General features: G+C 37.0%; 3 protein-coding genes across 11 annotated transcripts; all 3 read left to right on the plus strand.

Annotated features, from left to right (window-relative positions):
* Nucleotides 1–362: 362 nt before the first annotated feature.
* On the plus strand, nt 363–5112 carry LOC130989716 (uncharacterized). Of its 8 annotated transcripts, none has more exons than XM_057913787.1 (10): nt 364–743; nt 1480–1602; nt 2145–2232; nt 2321–2436; nt 2501–2569; nt 3446–3554; nt 3653–3854; nt 3939–4067; nt 4257–4467; nt 4752–5111. In XM_057913787.1, exons 7-10 carry the CDS (start codon nt 3655–3657, stop codon nt 4920–4922), a joined length of 711 nt encoding a protein of 236 aa, XP_057769770.1. In that variant the 5' UTR covers nt 364–743; nt 1480–1602; nt 2145–2232; nt 2321–2436; nt 2501–2569; nt 3446–3554; nt 3653–3654; the 3' UTR covers nt 4923–5111. The 8 variants fall into 8 exon arrangements, 6 of the variants coding, with proteins under 6 accessions (XP_057769772.1, XP_057769770.1, XP_057769769.1 ...); XM_057913786.1 differs by having other exon boundaries at nt 2352–2436; XR_009090727.1 differs by lacking the exons at nt 2145–2232; nt 2321–2436 and adding an exon at nt 4554–4663 and having other exon boundaries at nt 4159–4467.
* Nucleotides 5113–9156: 4044 nt separating this feature from the next.
* Nucleotides 9157–11153, plus strand: LOC130989715 (cysteine-rich receptor-like protein kinase 24). 2 transcript variants are annotated; one of them, XM_057913781.1, is made up of 3 exons: nt 9157–9607; nt 9730–9865; nt 10530–11153. In XM_057913781.1, the coding sequence occupies exons 1-3, from the start codon at nt 9375–9377 to the stop codon at nt 10998–11000; spliced, it is 840 nt and encodes a 279-aa protein (XP_057769764.1). In that variant the 5' UTR covers nt 9157–9374; the 3' UTR covers nt 11001–11153. The 2 variants fall into 2 exon arrangements, with proteins under 2 accessions (XP_057769764.1, XP_057769763.1); XM_057913780.1 differs by having other exon boundaries at nt 9182–9634.
* Nucleotides 11154–12469: 1316 nt separating this feature from the next.
* On the plus strand, nt 12470–16432 carry LOC130989717 (receptor-like protein kinase FERONIA). Its single transcript, XM_057913790.1, has one exon. The coding sequence runs from the start codon at nt 12634–12636 to the stop codon at nt 16177–16179; it is 3546 nt and encodes a 1181-aa protein (XP_057769773.1). The 5' UTR covers nt 12470–12633; the 3' UTR covers nt 16180–16432.
* The last annotated feature ends 955 nt before the right edge of the window (nt 16433–17387 follow it).

Here is a 17387-nt window from a genome sequence, read left to right on the forward strand (position 1 = left end):
AGGCATAAATTTTTGTTATCCCTCATTTTTCTCATGATAAATATATCCATCAAAGTAACGCACCCCAAAAGTAAAATCATAACGTACAATTATTTTACAACGCACCCCAAAAGTAAAATCATAACGTACAATTATTTTACACAAATTTGTGAGGCTGACATACGCCTGCCCAAGTTTGAGTTTAGAAGGATTGTGGCTGCTACCAATCAATTCTCCTCGTCACATAAGATTGGAATAGGTGGATAAAACCACAAAAAAACATTTTTTTACTGAGGAATTACTGTCCCTCGGTAATTACCAAGTATTTTGTGACAATTTTCCGAGAAATAAGGTATTTTCGAATATTCCCATGATTTACCGAGAGAACACCGAGTAAGTTCATTACCGAGGGATTTAATCACTCGGTAAAGTTTAAATTTAATTCTTAATCATAACTTTTAATTTTACCGAGGGATTATGTACTCTGGGAAATTGAATTAAAGTATTTCCCTGGTTTCCACCCCACAACACTTTCCCTCCCCAAATTAGAAGCCCTAATCGCTGCTGCCGTCCGCCTCCTTTGCGCTGCCGTCCACCTCCATTGTTTCCGCTGCCATCCACCTCATTTGCGCCGTGAGCTCCCTCTCTCTCTCTCTCTCTCTCATTGCCATCCACCACATCCTTGTCAGCTTCTTCATTCCACTGTCGCTTTTGCCGTCGCCACCGCCGCTCGCCGCCCGTCGCTTTTCAAGTTATACTCTACTGTAAGTTTCATCTTGCCATTTGTGTAGTAACCATAATTCTAGGCACAAATATATCCATGAAAATCATTACTGCGCATCTTTTCCCTTGTCAGTGGACGCCAAAATATATTTGATCTTAGGATAATCATTGTTCTTAGTAATTATTGAATTATTTTCCTCATATATGTAGTGCAGTAGCATATTTGGAGTGTAACTGCTAAAATGAGAAACAGTAGGAAAACATTGGCGAGCTTATCAGAATACACCTGCTGATGCTCTTACAATTCCTTTTAACAAGTCAAGTAAAAAAGTTACAAAATAGTGATGGATTAAATGTTGAACTGGGATTCTTTTATATTTGAGTTTATAGCTTTGTTATGTGTATAATAAGAGATGAATATATATGTTTGAGGAATGGGGCCATTTTTTTGGATTTATTTGAAAGAAAGGAATGTAGAATTTAGGAGATGGATTGTTAGTCAGAATTGAGAATTAGTATTGGTGGAAGATTAGAATTTGAGATTTTGTAGTGGTCTGCGAAAGTTTATGTTGTCACACTATCTTCTGCTACTCCCACTATGTGCAGACAATTACAGAAACTGTAAAGTAGCATATATATATATATATGCTGCTTTTTGAAAAAAGTATAAATGAACTTTCATTATCTCTACGTGTTTATTCGTTGTATTTTTATTTTTATTGAGAATCTCAGGTGATATGTCTCGTGATTTGAGTTTCAATTTTTGGATATTAATAGAGAGGTAGCAAGATCCGTTTCACGGCTGATAGCTCTCACGCTGGGCCTAAATATCAACTTTTTTTTGTCAACCTGGAATACTTGGAAGATCCATTGCAACACTGAAGCTGCTACATTATGAAGGTAAGGATTATTGAGATTCAATCAATGCAAGTAACATGTCATATATAGCTGATATTAGTTGACCTCCTGGGCAATCAATGAAGTTCCCCAGATTTTTAGCATGTTGAAACAATCAGTATTATCGAACTTGCTCAGCATTCTTTAACACGTCATTGTGAAGCTGGTCATACCAGTGAAACTTTTTTGAAGTGATTGCCCTTAGCAAGTGGTTTAGAAATATCTCAACTGGTTTAGTTTACTGTTTGTAATTTCACCCATTTGACATCAGATTTTTGAAGAATGATAGATGAAGTTATTTAGGATGTAAAGAGTATTAATTAATAAGAATGGTAGTTTATTCTGATTCTGATCACTAAATCTTAGAAATTTCAAGCCTTGAAAGAATTACACAAACTTCAATTGCTTGTGCTTGATCTCAGTCAATTAGTAAGTTACCTTAGCCGGTTAAATCAATTTTCATATCACAGTGATTTTCTTGTTCAGTTTGAACTAATTTTTGTGAAGGGCCTTATATTATGTTGTTTGCCCTATTCTGCCTGCAGAGGTTTCATTATTGAGGAATGACATTGCCAACAATCAATGTTCGTGTCATTGAAAGATGAACTAGTAACCAATCAATCTGGTTCCTCTGTGAGTAGTCATATATATAATGTAGAAGAAACATTTCATAGCAAGATAATGTATAGGAGAATCACAATTTACTGGAATCCCATGTCAGTCAGTTTGTCATTGGTTGTACTTGGAAGTAGGTAAGGGCAATCGCAATTTATTGGAATCACCAATCGCTGCTTGTTGCTCCCACACCTTAGAAATGTGAAGTGGATGACAGATTAGGTATTCTTTCCTTTCAAGTTCTAGTTCTGCGGGTGATAGAGGTTTATGCTATCTGTATCCACAGGAATTGGATTCAAAAGTCTGGGATTGAGAATAACACTGCAGAAATTCTAGCAGCTGAAGAAATTGAACTGTGAGTATTATTCCCCAAATTCTGCAGAAAACAAACGTATTATTCTGTTTTAGACTACAACTTTCAATTAATTCTAGCTAGTTTTGACTCTGAACTCCAATTATTTATCTAAATTTGGAGGTGATTGAGGTAGTGTTATGTTTTTACCTACTCATCTGAATTTTGATGAAACAAAATTCATGGTAGTTAGTAAATCTGCTACTTTGCATTATGACTTCATCTACTATGCCTGCTATAAGGTGTATATAATTACTCATTCCCAAGTGAGTAATAACTGTTGCTATAATGACTACCGGTGCTTGGGCATAAAAAAAATCCAAGAGTGATGAACTGCAAGAAAACTGCTATTATTGAGTCTACTGTCTAAAGAGCAAATTAGGCATAGTTATTTGAAGGCATCCTAAAATGGAAAAGCAAGGTTGAGAAGTTATGGATATAAAAACTCATATGAGCAAAGTGATTTAAGTAACAAGAAGTCGTTCATCTTCATTCTATATAGTGATTTCAATTCCTTTTCATTTCTATATATATATATATATATATATATATATATATATATGTGCTCACAATTCCTTGCACAGATTGAGCTCCTAAGCAGAAGTATCCCCTCTTCCACACACACAGAGTGACTATCACGTGATCTCATAGTCCTCTTTATAATTTTTAAACACATGATCTCATTGTCTTTATTTACAGGAGGATTTTCAACAAAAAAGCCAATATTCTTCATGTGGATCTAACAAAACATGCATGTCTGGTGTCTTTATTTTGCAGTATAAGTGATTAAGCTCTACAGTTATGATTGATTTATAGGCTATTTACCATAACGTTTTTATGTTTGAACACTTCATTATATGTTCTTTTTTATGTTTGTAGTATACCATTCCGCGCTTGACTCGTGAGAAGTATAGGAAAGTCAAGAACAAGAAAAGAGAAGTATCGTGATAATGATGATGGTGATTATGACGACAATGATGAGTGACAGGTCTATTTATGTATAATTTTATATCAGTTTTGATTAATTGTTGTCTTTTTTTTTTTCAAATATCACCTTATAATGTGTATATGATAATTTATGAACAGATATGAGTACTAGATTCCATCGTGGCCGTCTTGGAGGTTCTAGCAGTGCAGCATCATCCCGTGCAACATCATCCCATAGAGCATCATCCCGTGCATCATCTACTTTGCCAGCATCGACTTCAGATGTAGAGTTAGAGCAAACGACATCTGATGCAGTCTCAAACAATGATGGAAGGATACCTCTTTCAAGGACGCTTGAAGGGTTTGTCACTTTATAATTTTTTCAATGTTAATATATCTAAAGTTGATAATAATTTTGTTATTTTTTTGTAATTCTAATTAACAGGGAGTTAGCATTGTACAAGGACTTCTCTAGAGTAATTGACAATTTTTTAGGAGGATTCAAAACCCGACAGGTATCAACTGGAAGGCTACTCCAGGCGACGTCAAGGATCTATATTTTGAGGAGTTTCGAGTAAGCACTTTTTTGCATATATTCACTACTTGACAACACATTTAATAAAAATTGTATGATTGCTCAATTTGACCAATATATGTTTTAATAGAGATACTATTCATGGAATGAGAGATGAGAGGATAAAGTAGGCCGGCTTTGGGAAAATAGGGCGGGTAGCAGGTTTACTGACTTTCTGTATGAGGTCAGGGCATGTAGGAAACCCGATGATAAAAGGAGGCCGGGTTACATATGTGATGATCAATGGAAGGCATTATGCGCAAATTGGGATACTCTTGAGGCGATCCAGAAGTCTAAACGTGCAAGCAAGGCTAGATTGTCCGAGCCAGATGGACCTAGCACTGGAATAAGCAAACATCGGGGTGGCTCAAAGTCTGTTGCTGTGAGAGCTCATGAGATGGTGAGCACTTAATAATTAAACTATTATTTATGTTCTATTATATGTATGTATATATATTATGATTGATTTATTTTTTTGTTTAATAGTCTTTGAATGAGGGAATTCCTGTGTTAAGAAGTGCGTGTATGATTCCTTTAAGACATTACACGTGAATAAAGATGGAACGTATACCTACAAGAAGGCTGAAGAAGTTGATGTAAGTTTTGTTTTATAATTAAAATCAATATTTAATATACCTTTAATTAATTTTTCAATATATTTGACTTTTAATTTTTACTAATTAGGCGAGAGTGAAGGCGAATGCTGAGCAGCAAAGAGAGAATGTTGATTTGAGTCAGATATATGTGGATGAGGTGATGGGAGGCCGCCTCGATAAGAAGAAGAGGATGTTCGGCACAGGTACTATTGCACGGAGTCTTGTGGGCGGTACATCACAGACATTCCATTCACAGTAGGTTGAGGCTCGAATTGAAGAGCTGCAGCAGCAGCTTCAGGAGGAGCGCGAGCATACACTCCAGCAGCTTCAGATGGAGCGCGAGCAGAGAGTCCGATTGGAGGAGTCACTTCGGGTGACTAATGAGATGCTCCAGCAGTTCTTGAGGTCCCAGCAGTCAAGGAGTAGTGGCTCGGGAGGTTCTCCCGAGCCACTACTCCTCGATTGCTGGGACCTCAAGAACTGCTGGAGTGTATGCTCGCGCTCCTCCTGAAGCTGCTGCTGTCTATGCTCGCGTTCCTCCTGAAGCTGTTGCTGCAACTCTTCAATTCGAGCCTCAACCTGCTGTGATTGAAAAGTCTATGATGTACCGCCCACAAGACTCCGTGCAAAGATAAATGTGCCGAACATCCTCTTCTTCTTATCGAAGCGGCCTCCCATCACCTCATCCACATATATCTGACTCAAATCAGCATTCTCTCATTGCTGTTCAGCAATCGCCTTCACTCTCGCCTAATTAGTAAAAATTAAAAGTCAAATATATTAAAAAATTAATTAAAGGTATATTAAATGTTGATTTTAATTATAAAAAAAACTTACATCAAATTCTTCAGCCTTCTTATAGGTATACGTTCCATCTTTATTCACGTGTAATGTCTTAAAAGAATCATACACGCACTTCTTACAGGAATTTCCTCCTTCAAAGACTATTAAACAAAAATATAAATCAATCATAATATATATACATACATATAATGGAACATAAATAATAGTTTAATTATTAAGTGCTCACCATTTCATGAGCTCTCACAACAACAAACTTCGAGCCACCCCGATGTTTGCTTATTCCAGTGCTAGGTCCATCTGGCTCGGACAATCTAGCCTTGCTTGCACGTTTAGACTTCTGGATCGCCTTAGGAGTATCCCAATTTGTGCATAATGCCTTCCATTGATCATCACATATGTAACCCGACTTCCATTTATCATCGGGTTTTCTACATGCCTTAACCTCATACAGAAAGTCAGGAAACCTGCTACCCGCCCTATTTTCTCAAAGCCGGCGTACTTCATCCTCTCATCTCTCATCCCATGAATAGTATTTCTATTAAAACATATATTGGTCAAATTGAGCAATCATAGAATTTCTATTAAATGTGATGTCAAGTAGTGAATATATGCAAAAAAGTGCGTACTCGAAACTCCTCAAAATATAGATCCTTGACGTCACCTGGAGTAGCCTTCCAATTGATACCTGTCAGGTTTGGAATCCTCCTAAAAGATTTGCCAATTACTCTAGAGAAGTCCTTGTACAATGCTAACTCCCTGTTAATTAGAATAACAAAATTATTATCAACTTTAGATATATTAACATGGGATAATTGCGTGAAAATACACAAACTTTGCCAAAAATTCATATTTGACGCTAAGTTAGGATTTTACATTTTAATACACCAACTTTCGTTGTTGTCCAAATTTGACACGACTTAATTATTAAAAATTCAAAAAACAACCTCTTTTTGTAAATAATTATACAAAGAGTCAAAGACCCACTTATGTTATTATTTGGGACATTTTAACCAAAACAATATATTTCCTTATGATGTTTTCTTTTAACTTTGATTCGCGCCTAAAATGGTTTAAAAGAAAACATCATAAGGAAATATCTTGTTTTGGTTTAAATGTCTCAAACTATAACATAAGTGGGTCTTTGTATAATTATTTACAAAAATGGGTTGTTTTTTGAATTTTTAAGAATTAAGTCGTGTCAAATTTGGACAACAACGAAAGTTGGTGTATTAAAATGTAAAATCCTAACTTCACGTCAAATATGGATTTTTGGCAAAGTTTGTGTATTTAGCTGCAATTTTCCCTATTAACATTGAAAAAATTATAAAGTGACCAACCCTTCAGGCGTCCTCGAAAGAGGTATCATTCCATCATTGTTTGAGACTACATCAGATGCTGTTTGCTCTAACTCTACATCTGAAGTCGATGCTGGCAAAGTCGATGATGCACGGGATGATGCTGCACTGCTAGAACCTCCACGATGGGATCTAGTACTCATATTTGTTCATAAATTATCATATACACATTATAAGGTGATATTTAAAAAAAAAAAGACAACAATGAATCAAAACTGATATAAAATTATACATAAATAGACCTGTCATTCATCATAATCACCACCATCATCATCACGATACTTCTCTTTTCTTGTTCTTGACTTTCCTATACTTATCACGAGTCAAGCGCGGAGTGGTATACTACAAACATAAAAAAGAACATATAATGAGGTGTTCAAACATAAAAAAGTTATGGTAAATAGCCTATAAATCAATCATAACTGTAGAACTTAATCACTTATTCTGTAAAATAAAGACACCAGACATACATGCTTTGTTAGATCCACATGAAGAATATTAGCTTTCTGTTGAAAATCCTCCTGTAAATAAAGACAATGAGATCATGTGTTTAAAAATTATAAAGAGGACTATGAGATCACGTGATAGTCACTCTGTGTGTGTGGAAGAGGGGATACTTCTGCTTAGGAGCTCAATCTGTGCAAGGAATTGTGAGCACACACACACACACATATATATATATATATATATATATATATATGTATATAGAAATGAAAAGGAATTGAAATCACTATATAGAATGAAGATGAAAGACTTCTTATTACTTAAATCACTTTGCTCATATGAGTTTTTATATCCATAACTTCTCAACCTTGCTTTTCCATTTTAGGATGCCTTCAAATAATTATGCCTAATTTGCTCTTTAGACAGTAGACTCAAATATAGCAGTTTTCTTGCAGTTCATCACTCTTGGATTTTTTTTATGCCCAAGAACCAGTAGTCATTATAGCAACAATTATTACTCACTTGGGAATGAGTAATTATATACACCTTATAGCAGGCATAGTAGATGAAGTCATAATGCAAAGTAGCAGATTTACTAACTACCATGAATTTTGTTGATTCATCAAAATTCATGAATTTTGTTGATTCATCAAAATTCATGAATTTTGTTGATTCATCAAAATTCAGATGAGTGGGTAAAAACATAACACTACCTCAATCACCTCCAAATTTAGATAAATAATTGGAGTTCAGAGTCAAAACTAGCTAGAATTAATTGAAAGTAAGTTGTAGTCTAAAACAGAATAATACGTTTGTTTTGTGCAGAATTTGGGGAATAATAGCATCTGGGGAATAATACTCACAGTTCAATTTCTTCAGCTGCTGGAATTTCTGCAGTGTTATTCTCAATCCTAGACTTTTGAATCCTATTCCTGTGGATACCGATAGCATAAACCTCTATCACCCGCAGAACTAGAACTTGAAAGGAAAGAATACCTAATCTGTCATCCACTTCACATTTCTAAGGTGTGGGAGCAACAAGCAGCGATTGGTGATTCCAGCAAATTGTGATTGCCCTTACCTACTTCCAAGTACAACCAATGACAAACTGACTGACATGGATTCCAGTAAATTGTGATTCTCCTATACATTATCTTGCTATGGAATGTTTCTTCTACATTATATATATGACTACTCACAGAGGAACCAGACTGATTGGTTACTAGTTCATCTTTCAATGACACGAACATTGATTGTTGGCAATGTCATTCCTCAATAATGAAACCTCTGCAGGCAGAATAGGGCAAACAACATAATCTAAGGCCCTTCACAAAAATTAGTTCAAATTGAACAAGAAAATCACTGTGATATGAAAATTGATTTAACCGGCTAAGGTAACTTACTAATTAACTGAGATCAAGCACAAGCAATTGAAGTTTGTGTAATTCTTTCAAGGCTTGAAATTTTTAAGATTTAGTGATCAGAATCAGAATAAACTACCATTCTTATTAATTAATACTCTTTACATCCTAACTAACTTCATCTATCATTCTTCAAAAATCTGATGTCAAATGGGTGAAATTACAAACAGTAAACCAGTTGAGATATTTCTAAACCACTTGCTAAGGGCAATCACTTCAAAAAAGTTTCACTGGTATGACCAGCTTCACAATGACGTGTTAAAGAATGCTGAGCAAGTTCGATAATACTGATTGTTTCAACATGTTAAAAATCTGGGGAGCTTCATTGATTAGAGAGAGAGAGAGGGAGCTCACGGCGCAAATGAGTTGGATGGCAGCGGAAACAATCAGTATTTGATTTGAAAGAGCTTATAAGCTCTTGGAGCTTACGAGATGTTTCAAGAGTTTATAAGATATAGTTTCTTAAGAGCTTGTAGGTTGGTTGAATTATTTTTATAAAATGAGTGCTGCTTATAAGATAATGAGAAAGTAAATTGGGGTAGAGAAACTTATTTTTTGGGGAGCTTATAAAGCCTTAGAGCTTATTTTTACAACCTATAAGCTCTTTAAGAACTTATTTTGCTTAACACTTTGAAGGAGCTTATAAGCTCGGCCAAACACCCTCTTAGTTCTTGTTTCTTCAATGTAATGGAACATTTGCTCATAGATGAACAACGATGTCGTCAGCTTCAGTGGTCAGCACGCTTCAAAATCATAATTGGGATTGCTAAAGGAGTTATTTATCTTCATCAAGAGTTGAGTCCGAAAACGATTCATAGGAATCTGAACCCCACCAATATATTTCTGGACAATGAGATGAATCCTAAAATTTCAGGCTTTGCCGCAGCCAGATATTTTCAAGATGACGACCAATCAAAAATGTCCGTCACCATTAATGCTGGAACCATGTACTGTCATGATATATATCCCTTCTACTCCAATTTCTGAGTTTTTGACACCTGAATATATAACAATATTTTGTTTCTTTCATTTGTGTATGCAGAGGTTATCTTCCACCAGAATATTTTCTTGAGGGGAGAATTTCAGAGAAGACAGATGTCTACAATTTTGGGGTGTTAGTCCTGGAGATATTGAGTGGCAAGAGAAATAGCAGAGACACGGAGAACCTCATTGGCGATGTAAGAACAATTAACTTCTACGAACTTCTAATAGAGTATTCTCTTTAGTTGTAAAATTATCATGAGAAAATGAGGAATAATCAAAATTTCTCCTTTTAAATCCCTTATTTTCTACCAAAGAGAATTTCACCTTTTCGCATTCCTCCTTTTTCCTGTAAGGAGGGATAATATTATCACACAAAAGAATGAATGAGAAATGGTGAATTTTTTTTATACAAAATAAAGGAAAAGAAAAGAGAGATTTAAAGAGAGAAATTATGTTTATCTCTCTTTTTCTCATGATAAATTTACAACAAAAAAGAACACACCGTAAATATATAATGTGCATGCAAGCAAGGCAAGTTCATCATCGATAGTAAAGATTGAGGTTATACAAATAGAACATACCAAGTCAAACTATAAAGTTAACTGCAAAAATTCTTGCTCCATTTTATCTGACTTGCCGCCTTCAATCACATGTCATCATACATTCATACTATACATGCATGAAATCAAATAGCAGAATGCAAGTGAACATGCAGATAGACGAATTCCATGTATAAAATCACATAGGGTAATTAAATTATGTATAAATGGTGCAATGGTGTTTGAGACTTTGAGTGCATTCTCAAGTTTATGCAGTTGTATAATCGTGAATGCATTATGATGTGATGAATGTCCACAGACATGGAAGCTGTTGACAGGAAATAAGGATGTATTCAAGACGGTAGATGGTTACCTCGGAGAAGAGTTTTCAGAGGAAGAAGCGTCGAGATGTATACAAGTAGGTCTGCTGTGCACCCAATATGGGCCACAACAGCGTCCAAAGATGGCTTCTGCGCTAAAAATGTTGCTAGGAGAAGACGTTTCGCTACAAGAGAAGATGGCACAAGCGCACTGCCCTTCCTATTTGGATCCTGACTTCGCAGACTTGCCCAATTTTGACTTCTTTAATCCAAGAAATTGTTCTAACGAGAGACAGAGTTATTTCCACTCAGTAGCACCACATAATATGGAAGTCGACTATGCAACCAATTGTGTGCAACAGATTGGACAGATTCAGACTCCTTTAATCCCCCCCGTTGAAAGAGAATTAATCAGAGTTGTTTCCTTTAATCCATTCGCATATCCGTATTTATTTGAATATGATAAATAGTGAATCTATATTTACTTGAGATCTCATACACATTTCCTTAGATTCTTGGTAAATACATTTGTGATCCAAAGCCTAGTTCATCGAGCAAATTAACTATCATACTCGATTGTTCTTATTGTAACTGTTTGCTCATTATTAGTTATTTTTTTTTAAACATCTATACCCCTTCTGTAATAGACAGGTTTGTGTTAGAAAATATAACGCAAGTAAGCGATAAAGTGCTTTGTCATTTCAAAGGAAAGGTTAAGTTTTGGTCACGGCCGGAAACAATGGTTTAGTTCTGGTGTGAATTGAATAGCTAACTTGCACCCATAAAATAAGAGATCCTAAGGTTATCTGGATTCTCATGTTAAATAAGCAGAACCTTGTAAAACCTTTTGTGTGATTTTAAGTTTTTGTTTCTCTCAATCAGCTCATCTAAACTGTCATACTATTTGCATACTTGTATACTGCATCATTAAGCATATCGTCAATTGTCCTTCTCAGCTAACTCAAGGCTAATCTGATTAATTTGAATGAGACGATAAAATTTTAATAAGGTTTCCAAAATATCGTGAGTAACTAAAGCCACCACATTTCGCTCCAAGTCACTTATTTGTCCAACTGATAAGCTTCTAAGCTATCAGTATGATATCTAACTGATCGCCACTCTACTGAACTGATCTTACTTATCCTATAGAAAATTTAAATTATAAAAATAACAAATTATATATGTGTATAAATATAAATAATGAACATTAATAGTAACAAACTTAAGTTATTTTTTATTTTTATTTTTTTGAAAAAAAATAACATGTAATATGCATTTTCGCGCATAGCGCACGAGCCCAACTAGTGAAATAAGAACAGTGGGTAGGAATTATATCTTACCCATAACTATTTCACACACTTTGACCATAAAAGAATTGTCACATGATCAATAACACGAATTTTCATAAAATGTGAGTGAAGTTGTTACTGGAATAAAAGCTCTACTTTAAAGTCAGTGGGGTTCTATAAATCGTACTGCTATAAATGGAAGTGACAAATTTTTATGTGGACGGACCAAAAAGGAAATTGTAGCAAATTTTTCACTATTATAAATCGTGGCGTAAAGTAATACCGTTAAATTTCGACGAATTACACGCTAGTATATAAGTAGATAGTTTTATAACGAGTATGATATACAAACGATTATAAAGTACTTATGAAGTCATATATGTAGGCTATGTCACGTTCAATGCAAGTGTAATACTACCGGTACAATGAAATTACAAAGATATTACATGAAGTAATTTCTGAAGAAATCTCCATTCCAACTCATAGAGGAGAATTTATCGACGGAAGAAGCTTCCATGTCAAATTCTTCTCATCTACCCTACATTTTTCTCTATTTTTGCAATTTAAAATCTTTAAAAATGCTCCAACTTCTTATCTTCTTAAATGATACTAGCAGACTACTTTTCAAACAAATCCGTGTGGCTGATGCAAATCGACAGTTATCTTTATTAAAAAAAAAAAAAGACTAAGAAGTTGACTGCAGATTACAAAATAAAGAATTCAATATCCATCATAGTAATGCAAATCTGATCTATAGCTTGATTACATTCTTCCACAACCCATCTTTAATTTTGAGAACAAAAAAATAAAAAATATGCCAGTTTCAGAATTACCAGTTATTCTCAAATTTCTGTGTTTGTTCTGCGAAATCTTTGTCGTCCTTGCCAGCAGCACTCCTACTACTCATCCCCTGCCAGACAGTATTGCCATTTCCTGTGGTTCTTCGGGCAGTTTGATTGCGCTGGATGGACGTGTTTGGATGGGTGATTCGGTACTCGAATCCAGCTTGTCACTGCAGATCAATGGCAAACCTTCCAACTCAAGACCCATCCACCAACTTGCTTCATTCGATTCTGTACCCTGCAAGACTGCTCGAGCATCTCACCACGCATTCAGTTACGTCTTCCAAGTCAAGCCCGGACAGAAATTCATCCGCCTGCACTTCTATCAAGATTCATACGACGGCTTCAAGAGGTCGGAAGCTTTGTTCACTGTTAAATCAGGCCCTTACACACTCCTCAACAATTTCAGCACAACTCTTGCTGCTGATGTTTTGGGTGAAAAGCATATCATCAAAGAGTACTGTGTAAATATTGAAGACGGACAACCTTTGACTATAACATTTTTCCCAGCTCAGGGGAAAAAGAAGTCAGATGACTTCTATGCCTTTGTCAATGGCATTGAGGTTGTCTCAATGCCGACTGGTCTTTATTTCACTCCCGAAGGGGAGTTGGGCGCCCATGTTGTCGGAAAGAAGTACAGATTCTACATTGATAACAGCACAGCACTCGAGCTGGTTCAACGGTTGAATGTTGGTGGAAGCTCCATCTTGCCAGCTCAAGATTCATGCCTGTTCCGCAGATGGGATGAAGACTCCAACTACTTGCTCGAGACAGGTGCTATTTCTGCCAATACTTTAACTGCAGTTAGATATGCAGACATGTTAACAATAACATACGTTGCACCAATTCAAGTCTATCAAACAGCAAGGATAATGCTTGCAGACACTAAATTGAGAGCCAGTAGTCTTAAATGGAAACTACCAGTGCAATTAGGATTCAGATACCTAATTAGGCTCCATTTTTCCAAGTTTAACCAGCAGACGGCGGAGATTAACAACAAGGACTTCTCTGTTCTCATCAATAATCAGATAGCTGAGGACAATGCCAATATTAATCAATGGGGTGAAGTATCTGAAGTTGCAGTCTACAGAGACTATATTGTGATGATGGATGGTGATAAAATGGAGGGGAAGCGCTACCTTACCATCATGTTCCAGCCAAAGTTTGAATCAAGGGATGAACAATTCCATGGCTCATTGATTGCTTTAGAAGTATTTAAGCAGAGCAACCCCGACAACAATCTAGCAGGTACTGGGACAGTTCCCGAGTTGCAGAATCCGAAATCAACACCAAAGCGAAAGAAATCAAAATCAAGTTACCGTACAAACTTGATCTCTGCTGCCCTCACAGCTGTACTAGCCTTAATGAATGTTGCAGTTTACAACCTGAGAAGAATCTCAGACTCTAGTTCCAGAAGGAACACGAGATCATCTTTGGTGGAAGATCGATGCCGTCAGTTCTCAATTGAAGAAATCCGTTTGGCAACCAACAGCTTTGATCCTCAGTTTCACATCGGCAGTGGAGGATATGGCAGAGTCTACAAAGGGAGCATCGACGGTGGGGCAACCGCCGTTGCAATCAAGCGATTGAAAACGGATTCCCGGCAAGGAGAAACTGAGTTTTGGACGGAAATCAAGATGCTATCCAAGCTCAGGCATACGCATCTCGTTACGCTGATTGGTTACTGCAATGATGGTCAGGAACGGATTTTGGTTTACCAGTATATCACCCAGGGAACACTTACAGACCATCTCTACAAAGCCAACAGACATGGAAGGGCTAATCCTCCACTTCCATGGGAACTTCGACTCAAAGTCTCAATTGGTGCTGCACGTGGCTTATACTATCTTCACTCACGGCATAGGATCATACACAGGGATGTGAAAAGCTCGAACATTCTGCTGGATGAGAATTGGGTTGCCAAGATCTCAGATTTTGGGCTGTCCAAAATGGGACCAGCAAATGATTCATTCACCCATATCAGTACGAACGTCAAAGGCACATACGGATACCTAGATCCAGAGTACTTCTTAACTCGTAAATTGACGAGAAAATCAGATGTCTACGCATTTGGAGTGGTTTTATTTGAAGTTCTGTCTGGAAGACCTGCATTGAACATGAGACTTGACGAGGAGCAACACAGCCTAGCCGGATGGGCTCGATATTGCATACGAGAGGGGAAAGTGGATCGACTCATTGACCACAACTTGATGGAGCAGATTTCACCAGCTTGTTTAAAAGTATTTGTTGGAATTGCAGGCAGATGCTTACACACTCAACCCCAGGGAAGGCCTTCAATGGCAGATGTAGGGATGGCCCTTGAATTAGCTTTGGCATTGCAGCAGACCGAAGATCCAACAGGCCAGGCGGAAGAGGTGGAAAATGCTGGAAGAACTTACAGCGACCATAGTGATGGGGTTATTTCTATGGATGACATAAGTCTCCCAACGGGAGAATCAGATAGGATTACCAATGAAGATAATCTCAGCAACGGAAGCAGTGATCAGAAGAGTGGAAAAAAGAAGGCTAAGGATAATGGTTCAAACAATAATGTCACACAAAGATGGTGGTGGGACCCATTTGGGATTTTTCCAAGAACGCCATCAAAATCGAAAGCTCTGCAACAGCAGCCACGCGAGGTAATCCATCAGTTTTCCCTCAAGGAGATTCAGAAAGCCACAAATAATTTTCACAAAAGTCACATTATTGGCTATGGAGGACTGGACAATGTATATAGAGGGTATATAGATGGTGGTAAAAAATCTGTAGCAATCAGATGCTCAAGAGCTAACGCATCCAGAGTATCCATGGCACATGAGTTGCAAACAAAGAAAGCGACTCAAATGACGTCTCATGATCATGTTGCCTCTCTGATAGGGTATTGCGAGACAGAATCAGACATGATTCTTATATATGAGCACATGGCAAATGGGACACTCTATGACCATCTCCATGATGCTTCAAAAGATCCCCTTCCGTGGAAGCAAAGACTTCAAATCTGCATTGGTGCAGCTCGCGGTTTAAAGTACATTCATTCCACGGACGAGCAGACAATGCTACATCGTGACTTGAAGTCGAACAACATCTGGTTAGATGACAACTGGACAGCCAAGGTTTCTGGATGGGGTTTGTCCAAAAAGACAGGAAACAATCAGGTGCCGTCAATTATCAGGGGGCTTCTGGATTCAGACTACATACATGGAGAAGAGTTTACAGAAAAGTCTTTTGTCTACTCATTTGGTCTGATTTTGTTTGAGGTGCTGTTTGCTGAAAAAGAATCAGACCGCTGGTTCGACGAGGATCAAGTGAGACTAGCCCAGTGGATCAAGTCATGCATGAGGACTAACTTTTCTGGTTGTATTGACCCCTTTCTAGTTGGGAGAATACCACGAGATAGCCTAAATATATTCTTGGAAACCGCTGGAAGATGTCTACTGGATTATGGAAGAGACCGGCCATCAATGACAGATATAGTGGAAAGACTTGAGGATGCATTACAGCTCCAAGAAGCGAGCTGACTTAGAGTAATCCATATTGGGCATGTTTGCTAGCAAGAGGATCAAAAATGTTTCAATGTGCCAACGTGAGTGAAATGTTGTTCAGGGCTCTCAATTCTCCATTTTGGTTTTTAACTAGTTAAACAACTTGTGTGGGTAAGAATACCCAAAGAGATAAAAATAGATGATGGCTCATATCTTTATCTCATGTATCATACTACCATATACATCTCAAATTTATGGTTTTTAACTGTTCTTCTTGTTATTTGGTAGTGTAGAAAATAGAATGACGATAAATGAAAAAGATACAGAGCCGAGGCGAGAATAAATTCTCTCTCCGTAAGGCAAAATTACTTCCGCTCTTGTGCTTGCGGATCTACAGTAATTGCCCCCAAGATACAACGATTTTGGGATGATAGACGAGTCCTTAGCACTAGGAGATCGCTATCCGGTCGAACAGCTTGATACTCGGGACTGAGTATGTAAACTAAACTAATATGACAAATTGATTATCTGAATTCGTTGGTGTATTTAATCTCATTATGGAGGACCCTATTTATAGTGTTCCAGGGGTTTCCTTGAACGGACGTGACTTTCCAATCCGAAGAGGTGCACCCTTCTTTGTTTGAAGAGATGTGTCTCTTCTGTCGGAAGAGGTGTATTGTTTGGGCAAACATGTGGTTCGAACCATCGTGTCTCTTCGGTCCTTAACCGCTGCCACGCGCACTGTTTGGATAAATATGTCCGAACCATCGTGTCTCTTCAGTCCTAAACCGTCGCCACATTTTTGGCATTAATTACTCATTCAATTCTTTATAGATTTAAATAAGTAAATATACCAATTTAATCTACTCAACATGTAGATTCAAAAATATCATTTAATTCCATTAATTACCAAAGTAATTATGACATTAAATAAGATATTTATTCCAACACTTCTACTGAATTGTCTCATATTAAGAACAATAACACAGGGAAATAGAAGTTAGCAAGTTGTGCAGGTGTACAGCCGGTACATTCTGTTACCATCAAATCTTTTTTCTTCCCTGCCATCACCAGGAGATTGCATGCTTATAACTTACCCTTACTGGCAGCCCAGTGCAGCGGGGTACAACCTAGAAAAAAAAAAAAAAACGCATCAGATGCTTCTGAAGTAGCTAACTGGACACATTTTTGACACAGTAAAAACAAATATGAAACACGATTATACATGTAGCGTGGAGCATTCC

This window comes from Salvia miltiorrhiza, chromosome 6 (assembly GCF_028751815.1).
Source record: "Salvia miltiorrhiza cultivar Shanhuang (shh) chromosome 6, IMPLAD_Smil_shh, whole genome shotgun sequence".
NCBI lineage: Eukaryota > Viridiplantae > Streptophyta > Magnoliopsida > Lamiales > Lamiaceae > Salvia > Salvia miltiorrhiza.

What these genes read in the sequence shown, in the direction of transcription:
- LOC130989716 (XM_057913789.1), top strand. Translation starts at nt 3,655, where the DNA reads ATGAGTACTAGATTCCATCGTGGCCGTCTTGGAGGTTCTAGCAGTGCA. An exon ending in TATATTTTGAGGAGTTTCGA is followed by an intron (nt 4,068 to 4,256) that starts GTAAGCACTTTT and finishes GTATGAGGTCAG; the next exon opens with GGCATGTAGGAAACCCGATG. An exon ending in CTGTGAGAGCTCATGAGATG is followed by an intron (nt 4,468 to 4,751) that starts GTGAGCACTTAA and finishes TTTACTAATTAG; the next exon opens with GCGAGAGTGAAGGCGAATGC.
- LOC130989715 (XM_057913780.1), top strand. Translation starts at nt 9,375, where the DNA reads ATGGAACATTTGCTCATAGATGAACAACGATGTCGTCAGCTTCAGTGG. An exon ending in ACCATTAATGCTGGAACCAT is followed by an intron (nt 9,635 to 9,729) that starts GTACTGTCATGA and finishes TTGTGTATGCAG; the next exon opens with AGGTTATCTTCCACCAGAAT. An exon ending in CGGAGAACCTCATTGGCGAT is followed by an intron (nt 9,866 to 10,529) that starts GTAAGAACAATT and finishes GAATGTCCACAG; the next exon opens with ACATGGAAGCTGTTGACAGG.
- LOC130989717 (XM_057913790.1), top strand. Translation starts at nt 12,634, where the DNA reads ATGCCAGTTTCAGAATTACCAGTTATTCTCAAATTTCTGTGTTTGTTC.